This window comes from Nicotiana tabacum, chromosome 8, assembly GCF_000715075.1.
Source record: "Nicotiana tabacum cultivar K326 chromosome 8, ASM71507v2, whole genome shotgun sequence".
NCBI lineage: Eukaryota > Viridiplantae > Streptophyta > Magnoliopsida > Solanales > Solanaceae > Nicotiana > Nicotiana tabacum.
In genome coordinates this window covers 180,160,099-180,170,684 of record NC_134087.1, presented here as the reverse complement: position 1 = coordinate 180,170,684, position 10,586 = coordinate 180,160,099, and the positions used below count along the sequence as shown (strand labels likewise).

Below are 10,586 nucleotides of genomic sequence, written 5' to 3'. Positions count from 1 at the left end.
ATAGTTTTAAAAGTAATTGAAATTTAGCCACTTTTCATGTAAAGATAAATCTAAATGAAAACATTGTTCAAAATTCGGAAAAATACTTCAGCATAATATACTGAGTTCCAGTATAATATACCGGTCCAGTAGAATATACTGGAGTTTGGAGCACCGGTGCTCTAGTCTCCAGTGTATTATACTGGAGCCAGCAAAGTATACCAGTCCAGCATAATATCTGGAAGTTCATACACAAGTGCACCGAACTTTAGTATATTATGCTGGACCGGTCTCTGTTGCAGCAAAATAATGGCTATTTTTCAATGATTTAGCAAACGTTGACTATTTTTGAATGACGAGTCCGAAAACTGGCTATTTAAACAATATATTGTAGTAAGAAAATGTAAAATACACTGAATTATGATGAGACGAATGTCATATCCATTTCCAACCGAAGGTAACAGAAACAAGACTTAAGTCATCTTACGTTAGCTGTCCCCTACCCCCACTGTACATTTAAAGTATTCTTTGGTTTTATATGATCAATTTTCATAGCATTAAGTCAAATTTAAAAGATTTTTGTAGCACCCTTTTTTATATATTAAAATTATAATTAGTTAAAGGAGATCATTTCCCTCCTTACTCCTCTCTCTTTCCTTAATTTAATGTTAAGAAAACTCTTATTTGTACTCAATATATACATTAAAATGACACTATTAAATGCATGACATGTATATTATGCATAGAGTTTATCAGTTAAACATAATGGGTTAGAATCACAATATTCTACTAATAAATAATGTGGTAGAAAGAAAGAGAAGAATCTTTCTTCTTTACTATACCATTAATCAAATATTATTACATTATTTTAACACATGCAACCTATGCTCTATCAAAATTGTTATCACAAAAATTATATAGAATAGTAAGTATTTATCCTTAAGTAGACATCTTAGATTCAAATCTTAAAAATGGAGTAGCTAAGGTCATTTTATTCCTCAAGGGAGACTTTTGTGCGTGAATTAGTAGAGCACCAAAATCACAAGGTATTATCATTTTTAACCCGCGCTAGAAACTATTTACATTCGGTAGCCGAAAAGGTATATAAAATTTATATAATTTTTGCATATAACATACATAATATATATATATATATATATATATATATATATAAGCGACTATACAGTATCATCTTTTCAAAAATAATATATTTGGGGAGAAACCCCAAAAAACAAAAACCTATAAAAAGAAATTCTCCATCTTCAACCTCCACCCATTCTCTCTCCACACTGCATTTCCTTCTTTCTCCCTCTATATGCCTAAATTCACAGTATACATTTTTATTTTTTTGGTAATTACATTCACAAATAAAACCTCACTTGCCTCAACAAAACCACAACAAAAAACAAGAATACCACCAAAATACTCTGCCTTCTGTTATTCAATTTGTTACCAAAAAACCCTATAAAGTTTTTTACTTTTCTCTACTCTTCCTCTCTCTCACCACCTTCTTCTTTTGTTCCATTTCAGACTCTTTTTCTCCAAATGGGTCTGTCTCAATAGGCCTTTCTACACACATTCTACTCTTAGAATTCCATATTTACATGTATAAATAAAGATTGTGCCTTTGCAAAAAAAAGGGGTTGCTTTAATTTATCAGAATTATAGAATTCTAGTATTTTCTTCCTATTTTTGAGCTTATTTAATTTACTAAGATCATCCAACTCTCAGATATTTACATACAATATAAAGATTGTGTTTTTTCATAAAAGGGGTTGCTTTAATCTATTGGAATTTTAGAATTCTAGCATTTTCTTGAAAATTTTGAGCTTTTTTTTTTGTGAGTTTGAGGTTTTCTTTACTATTTCAATGGCTGCTGGTGCAAAAGAAGTGTGTGGTGAGACAGCAGTGATTGAAGCTCCTGATGTTCAATCTCTGTCACCAAACGCTGACAATAATATTATTTCTGAATCTAATAATGGTTGTGTTAAGGAATCTGATCCAATCCCAAATGCAAAATCTGAATATCAAATGCAAGATATTGTTGAGATGTTGAAAAAACTCAAGTTGAATCCAATGGCTAAGGAATTTTTCCCTTCTTCTTATAATAATAATAATAATAATAATAATAATAATAATAATAATCGCTGCGGTCAGTTGCTTCTCATGAGTAATTTTGTGCCAGCTAACAAGACTCCTCTAGGTGCTGATGGCTTGCAAAATAACAGAAGGGTATAGATTTTAGTTCTTGATTCTGATTATAATTCTTCATTGATTATATGATTGTTGAAATTTTTGATTTTTTTTTGGTCTGTTTTGCTGGTTGTATCTTGACTTTTAAAGTAGCTCAAGATTTCCACGTGGCAAAGTTGCAATTATGAAGTTGTCAAATTAATGGTGAATGAACTCTTGTTGAGTTTTTTTGTAATCTGTGTGTGTTTGTTTCCTTGTGTGCAAGTTTTCCTTTTGAGCCTTTTGTTTGTTTTAGTTACTTGTGGGAGGTGTCTGTTTAAGCATTAGGTCATTTTGTGGATTGCTGTAATTTTGGAAGTTTAATTACTGTTCCAACATTTGTTTTGGATTATTTTAACATTTCCTTGTTAAGAAATGATCGTTGGGGCTTTTCAATAATCTGTTTCTCAAATAGTTATTCAATGAAATTAGGCATTGATCATTTAAAAGGATATGATTTATTGCGGAATGGACTGAATGTAGGAACTGGGGCTCACAACTATCAAGGAAATGTTCGAAGGGTTTATCATCAAACTTTTGACTCCTTGTTTATTAACAGGGGATTCTTGACATCCAATCATTAAAAGTGGAGGCTTGACATCCAATCATTAAAAGTGGAGGCTTGACGTTCAGTTAGTTAAATGAAACCATCGAATTTTGTTTGTCACTTTTATTACTGATAGGTGGTTAAAAATGGAAGAGTATTATTGGTCCATTATAGCGGACGGCGTGGAAATTTGTCGTATTAATCTGAGTGTGAACGTGCTATTTGCAACCTTTTTTATTTCTTTGGTTTTTTTTATGATACTTAAAAAGAATCTTTTGCTGTATGTGGATGAGATTTAGGGGATTATTTTGTTATTTTGTTATACTTGAATCCAAGTTTTTGTCAGTTCGTCTAAATATGAATATATTTGTAAATAATGAATTGCATTGTGATTGTTATGAATGCCTGCAGGGCTCCAACTTCCCTTACTTATCAATTCAAGCATCTCTATATGTTTTGACTGCATTTGCTAACTTTAAAACTACTGAATCTGTTATCAGGAATTTGTACATTATGCTTAAATGCAGTTTTGATTTTATCATTTTTAGCTTTATGGAATAGTTATGGAGGAATTCTTTTCCCCTAGACATTTTTGTTTTTGTTTTTGCGTTTGGAACTTGATTTCTGCAATTGTAGCGTTCAATCACATACAGTGCCATATTTATGTTTCTCATGTTAATATGGGGTTAATGAGTTTTAGTTGGTTACTTTAAATGACAGTTTGATTTGTTTTGAGTCATCGCAACCATCATCTCTAGAGGTTACTCATTAAATAAGTGATATTGTTGCTGTTGACTTTTACATCTCTTGGGTTAATGGTAATTTCCTAATTGGGAATGTTTATCTGTATGCATGTTAGTGTTAGTTGTTTACATTTCATAAGAACATCAATTTCGATGATTTAGAAAATATAGAGAATTTATTATTTTTTATCTGTATTTGCATATTATTGGCATGCGATGAGCTAAAATGGAGTAACATGGTCAGTGAGGGTATATATAGCTGACTTGAACTTGTTAACTGTTGTTGGTGTTGTATCAATTCAGATGATTTCCTAGCCTCATAAACTTATCAACAACATACTTGACATTTCAGTTGCAGCTTTGCCTGGGTTAATCTGGTCTTATTTTGTATGCTAACCAGAATATTTGACTCATAGACAACCATCTCTATTTTCTTGTCTTCCTTGTAATATCTCCTAAACTTGTGTTTCCTCAGAGAGGCAACAACTATAACCAAGGCAAAAGGAGAATGAACAATAGAGCTTACAAGGCTCAAAGAGAAGATAGCATCAGGCGAACAGTATATGTCGCTGAGATAGATAACAACGTAAGGATTGATTCTCATTAATTTTATGAGATATTTTTTATTAGTACTCAGAGAGTATCTTTGGTTTTGCCTTTTCAATATCTAGGTCACTGAAGAGCAGCTTGCTGCGTTGTTTAGTGCTTATGGACAAGTAAGTCACTTTGCTCTTCTGAACATTGATGTGATCCATTATAGTATATATTTGGGTGCTTTTAAGTGCATATACTTGTAGTTCTTTGAGGCACCTAAGCTAGAAATAATGAATTGCTTTTCTTTTCTGTTCTTAGAGTGGTAACTTGATACATAGGTATACATTTGTGTGCTTAATAAGAATATGCCATTTGTAATATTTAACCACTACATGGCGCATAAGTTCTCATTTCCTCCTTGTAATCCAGTGTCCACATCTGAGTGAAGACACCTTCCAGTAAATGTTGCTATATTCAGTGTCTCTCAGTGACGTTGCTGGTGACCATATTAAGGAGGGGCTGGGTTTTGTTGTGGTTTATTGCATGACCATGCTTTCTGGTGAATTAGCACATGGGTCATAGTTCGTACGTGGCTTTCTGCTGCCAGCAACATTTGTTACAATTAAAATTTGTTAAATCCTGAATATCATTGGGCCTAAACTCTTTTCCCAAATAGGAAGCTTTGTCCCTTGACTTTGGTGAAGACGACTTTGATAGACGAGGAGTCTTGCCCTCATGGTTAGTACGGTTAAGGCTTAATGAATAGTCTTTTAACATTTGATCTGAAGTAAATCCTCAATAGCCCCTATCCAAGGAAATTTTACGTCGTTGGTTCTTGCTGTATCCTAACTTGAGGCACCAGACTCTAAGAGGCAGCTTATATAGTTTGGTCTATGGTTTAGGCACCTATATAATGCTTTATTGTGCGCTTACAGTTTTTCCCTAGAAGATGCATTTCAACTATCTTCATGGGGCATCATGATTTGTCTTTCCAAAGTTGCTTCTTGTGAGAATTGATATTTCCGCGCACTTGGGATATTACTGGGTTTTTGTTGTTGTTGTTTCAACTATTCATTGTGGGACCAAAAAACTTGTCATGAAGAAGTTCTAAATGTGTGGGAGGACATAGATCGAGCTGCTTGTGTGAAGTGTGGTGAAGGTTGCAATGAATTTCAGGATATTTATCTTCCTGTTTGTCAGCTTAGTTTGTAAATTTTATGCCATATTGGTGATGGCGTAATTGATATATTTCCAAAATAATGACTTCTAAGGTTTTACCTCATAGCTACAGCAGATCTATTCTAATCAGTCAATCAACCAATTGCGCCGCAATCTCCGCCGGCATATTTGTTTATTTATTTTACATGTTATGCTTAATGTGAATGATTCCTCCTTTTCTGTTCAAGGTAGACTGTAATCATGTTCCTTTTTTCTGAGAAAAACTTTAATGTGTTAATGTATCAAGGAGTGTAATGATGGTCATTCTCATTTTTCCTACTTCCTTTCCAGGTTGTTGACTGCCGAATTTGTGGTGATCCCCATTCCCGTCTTCGTTTTGCTTTTGTGGAGTTCGCTGATGAATGTAAGTTGGATGATTTGGCTTGAAATCTTCTTAAGACAGCTGAATATTCAAAGCTAATATGGAATCGATCCTAGCAGACTCTGCGAGAGCAGCACTTAGCCTTTGTGGGACAATATTAGGTTTCTCTCCACTGAAGGTCCTACCCTCGAAAACTGCTATTCTACCCGTGAATCCAACATTCCTTCCAAGGGTATGGATAAATATTTTGCACTTTGTTCTTTATCCAAAAAAAAAAAAAAAAGAACTTTGGCACTTTTGCTGTGCTAGTATGTGGATGGTGCTGAGAAATAGTTTTTATGTTTTTTTCATGGAACTAATTGCTTAATTCTCAATTTAATATTGATGTTTTCTGTAGTCGGAGGATGAGCGTGAGATGTGCGCCAGGACAGTCTACTGTACAAATATCGATAAGAAGGTAGATATTTTCATCTTTGAGAGCTTGTAAAGTTTTCTCATTCTTTCCTTGTCTGCATCTTTCTGTCAGATGCACATTTTTGGTAGTTATTATGCTCTGCCTCATACTTGGATGTTGGTTAAATTATTTTTTTCTTTCTACCATAGTATCCATTAGCATTTTATAATTAGTTTACAACCAATTACTCTATTCTGAATAGGTTACTCAGGCGGACGTCAAGAACTTTTTTGAAACAAGATGTGGTGAGGTCAGTATGATGTTTAAACGTTTGCATTAAGTTTGGAATGTTAGCTTAAGAAGTGATATTGAAGAACACTCTTACTTTTAAGGTTTCTCGTCTGAGGCTTTTGGGGGATCACGTGCACTCAACCCGCATTGCTTTTGTTGAGTTTGTAATGGTATGCTTTCTTATCTTTGGTAGGGATTGTTGAATGTTATATAACACAACTTCTATTTAGTTGCCTCGGACTGTACTCTCTTATTTCCCACATTATTTGTTGGCCGCCCTTTTGCCCATTTGAGTGTTATTGAGGAAAGGAAGGTTTAATAGATTATTACATGGGTAGCTAAGGAAATCTGCAGCAAGATATTGAATCTTTGCCTTTCAAAGCTAAAATAGGTATTTAGTTTAAGGCTGATAAAGGAAGAGGGCTTATGACTGCTTATTGGCTTTCTCAAAACAATATGTTAATATGGAATGAAATTTGAATGTAATCTTATACTTGAAAACTGCGCAGGCTGAGAGTGCAATTTTGGCATTAGACTGTTGTGGGGAGATATTGGGATCCCAACGCATCAGGTAAAAGCTTCTTTACAAGTGGCTATGGCCCCAGCTAGTCCACACTTAATTTTTTCTAGAAAGATTGTTTCATTTTACTTCTTGTATTTTCCATCTTTCTGAGATTGGTATATCGGTTAAGCTGTATTCAAGGAGGCGCCACATCATGCTTTCTAATTCCTTTCCCTACTGCCGAAACTTTTCCTTTCTGTTTCTCTCTCTCTCCAAAATATTATTGTGCCATTCCATGCTTTCTACTTTTCTGTCATCTGATAGTCGAGCGTGAAGACTTAAAGATCAGAGTAGCTTATGCTTGATAGTAGAGAATAAATCAGAAAGTTTTCTAGTTTTGGGAGGAATAGTATCTTATTGTATTAGTCCTGTTCAAGGTTAGTTTAGAAAATGACTCTTAGTAATGTCTAATGGTTACTTGAGTTAGTAGAGTTGAGAATTTTGAGGGGCTTGGTTTCATGCATAAATTACATGTTCAGCTTTAGTTAGTAATTTGAAGAGATGGGAAGTTATTAATTATTAAATCTCTTAATTGTTTCTGTTACTTATCCAGGAAAAAGGAAATTTCTAGGAGACACCAACCTAAATTATCATTGAAATACATGTTTATTACTTGAGTCTAACTAGGTATGACTAGAATAGGAATCTAGATCTTATTTTCCTCTCTGATTATAACAAATATGAAGGGATCTTATCCAAAAGATACAATCTGCTAAGCATTTGAAAATAGATTATTTTTGCTAGAGTTTTCTTTTTAAAATTAATGGAAGATCATTAACTTGTAGTTCTTAAGTGTCAAACATACCGTTTTTAGTGTCATTACATACTTGAAATCGGAGAAAGGAAATGTAATTCTAACTTTGCAGTCTTGTCTAATTTTGCAACTTTATTAATTTTGTAGGGTGAGTCCTTCAAAAACACCAGTGAGGCCACGACTTCCCCGTGCCATGATGCAGTAACCGATGCTTGTTCTCATGACATGGAAAGAGTTCAGGAAAGCCTTCTTGGAAGACTTGAGGTCACCATGGGAAGGCGAAACGAAATTCTGTTTCAGTAATTTCCACCTTTCTTTTCTTTTTTCTTTCTGTATTGCCAACACAGTAACTTTATTGGTACTGAACATGGCATTAACTTTGCGATTAACGAACTACTTATCGAGAATATCCCTACCTGTAGTACTGTTAGCTTGATCAGTCATGTTCTTATGAATCTCTTGCTGGTTGAATGCCGGTTCATAATTTGATCTTTCGTCTCTGGATGCAGCATTACATGTTTCCTTTTTCTCTCAGTGCAGGGGAAAAAAACCTGCACCTGGTGTCTTACACCAAACTACATAAAGTTACCATGATTAAGTATAAATTGATTTGAGATCAAGTGATCAAAGTGGATGCGGAAGACATATGTCATGTATTCGTTCATGTGGTGTCACTTGGTGTGTAAATTTTCTCCTAGTGCACTTCTGCAATCACATAATCAAGTGTGATTGCGATCTTCAATAAGATTATAATATCTCTAATATTGACTTAGTTTGAGCTTGCTTATTATAGCGAGAGAATCAAAAGGGAAGAGGAGGAAGGAGAAGAAAGGGAGAGGACACTCAGATTTTTGACCACATTTCTATCTGTTTCTTTTTCTATAGTTGTAGTGTCCGGGTCAATAATTTGACTATTTTATCAGAGGTTTCTTTTTCTATCGCTTCCTGTGTATTCCACCATCCACCAACTTCATTGTGTGACTTGTCTTGATTACCAAACTAGTCTTCGCCCATATAATAACATTCTCTTGGTGATAAATGTGAATTAAAGGAAACTACTTTTGAATCTATTCTCTCTGTGCCTATGTTAAAGCATCCATACTTGTCAGTCCGTCGACTTCCTTCCCTCGGGAATGCTGGATCCGATTATAAGAAGAAAGGGGGGGGGGGGGGGGGGGCTCGTCAATATTCACTTGGTTTTTGAGTCATAATCGTTATGGGAGAGATGGCGGAGTATCTATGCTCTTTTGCCCGATTGTTGGGCTGCAACCCCACTTTCTCTTTTTGTTTGTCATGAACACTATTAGAAAACTATCAAAAGCGTTCAGGGATATCGATTGAAATCGGTCGGAATCCAAGGAAAACCGATCGATTTTCGATCGAAATTAATTCGTCGAAAAACTGTGGTAGCTAACGTGTGGCAACTGAAGACGGTCGCAATTTCCGACAGACGGCAGTCGATAAATTTAACCAAACTTTGACTAAATAATCTGATACAAGTCATTGAAAAACGAAAAATGCCGATCAAATTTGGTTGGTATTTTGGAAAATAATTTTTCATTATTCTTTACAGTAGCGATCGATATCAGACGATATTGTAATTTTTTATTTTCTTTAAAATTATATATTTCGACCGAAATCGATTGGTATTATTAAAATATATTAAATTTAAAAACCCAAATTCCAACCGATTTCGATCGCCAATTTTAAATTCGGGAAATTATTTATTGCTGATAGCTACCGATTTTTGGGAATTTAATTTTACATTTCCAACCGACTTCGGTCGGTGTGCTGTCGGTTTCTAGGTAAATGTTTGGTAGAATATTGCTATTTTACAGTTGCACCACATGCCACAACCAATAACCTATAATGACAATATTACATTGGTGTCATTCCAACAATAACAATTTCTAAAACAATAACAACAATAACACTTTTAACAACAACATCATCTTCACAAGTTAAAACTATATTAACAACATTTATAGAGTTTCAAAAATTCCAACAACTAAACTTTTCACTAGTTAAAACTTCAAATATAATACATACATCATTCAAGGAGTGTTGTACTACATTATCTCCACTACTAGAAGCTTCATCGTCGACACAGTTCGAAGGATCACGATGAGAAAGAGTAGCATCTGGGGAACACTCACGAGACCGGGGAATCGAAAAAACTCAACTAACAAGAAGATTGGCCAGTTAACCTTGAAGGGTATTAAATTGTTGGTATCTCTTTTCTAGCTCACCTTGAATGCTATTAAATATTCGATCTCTCTTTTCTTCTCTAGCCTTTGCCTCTTCAAGCTCTATTGACAGCTTTGCGTTCTTCTTCTTCATAGCCGAGAGAGTCAACCTATCAAGTGCCTCGCCCTGGACGGAAGTCCATATATCTTGCTGTGAGCATGCGATTTTTGCCTCATACGAATTACTCCAAAAGAATTCCTAAAATTAGGTCTTTTCTTTAATTATGTGTTATTTTTCAGGAATTATTGTATGATTTCCCTGATTGTTTGCATATATTTGTGTGCATGTTTAATTTTATTAATGCATTAAAAATATAAAAATATAGCATTTGAATTTAAGATTTGATTTTCATATTTTGGAATTAATTAATAATTAGGTGTTTTACAAAATGAAAAATCACAAAAATAATGTACTTCGCATTTTAGTGTTTAATGTCAAATTGTGTGATTTTTTTTTATTTAATTATGTGTGATAATTATTATTAAGAATTAATTAGTATCTTTAAGATAATTTTGGTTTTATAATTTAATCTAGGATTTTTTGGTTTTAAAATTAGGAAATAAAAAGAAAAAGAAGAAAAAGAAACAAAATGAAAAAAGGGAGAGAAATTCGGACCAGGCCAAATTTCCACAGGCCCAAACCAAAATAACCTTCTACCCAAAAAAACACCCCGACCCGGTCTGCCCCAATACCAAACGACCCCCCCTTTCAATCTCTTCCTCATTTTTTCAATCCCTCTCAAACCCTAGGAGACCCAACACCC

At 34.2% G+C, this 10,586-nt stretch overlaps 1 protein-coding gene across 2 annotated transcripts; it reads left to right on the top strand.

Moving 5' to 3' along the window:
* Positions 1 to 1,254: 1,254 nt before the first annotated feature.
* On the top strand, positions 1,255 to 8,062 carry LOC107768010 (polyadenylate-binding protein-interacting protein 8). 2 transcript variants are annotated; one of them, XM_016587108.2, is made up of 10 exons: positions 1,255 to 2,211; positions 3,977 to 4,087; positions 4,173 to 4,217; positions 5,545 to 5,617; positions 5,695 to 5,807; positions 5,973 to 6,032; positions 6,232 to 6,279; positions 6,362 to 6,430; positions 6,770 to 6,831; positions 7,724 to 8,062. In XM_016587108.2, the coding sequence occupies exons 1-10, from the start codon at positions 1,849 to 1,851 to the stop codon at positions 7,779 to 7,781; spliced, it is 1,002 nt and encodes a 333-aa protein (XP_016442594.2). In that variant the 5' UTR covers positions 1,255 to 1,848; the 3' UTR covers positions 7,782 to 8,062. The 2 variants fall into 2 exon arrangements, with proteins under 2 accessions (XP_016442594.2, XP_075076013.1); XM_075219912.1 differs by having other exon boundaries at positions 1,399 to 2,211; positions 5,692 to 5,807.
* Positions 8,063 to 10,586: the final 2,524 nt, after the last annotated feature.

Excerpts from the sequence above, each read along its gene's own strand:
- LOC107768010 (XM_075219912.1), top strand. The coding sequence starts at position 1,849 with ATGGCTGCTGGTGCAAAAGAAGTGTGTGGTGAGACAGCAGTGATTGAA. Across the intron at positions 2,212-3,976 it reads GCTTGCAAAATAACAGAAGG|AGAGGCAACAACTATAACCA; the intron begins GTATAGATTTTA and ends GTGTTTCCTCAG. Across the intron at positions 6,431-6,769 it reads CTTTTGTTGAGTTTGTAATG|GCTGAGAGTGCAATTTTGGC; the intron begins GTATGCTTTCTT and ends AAAACTGCGCAG.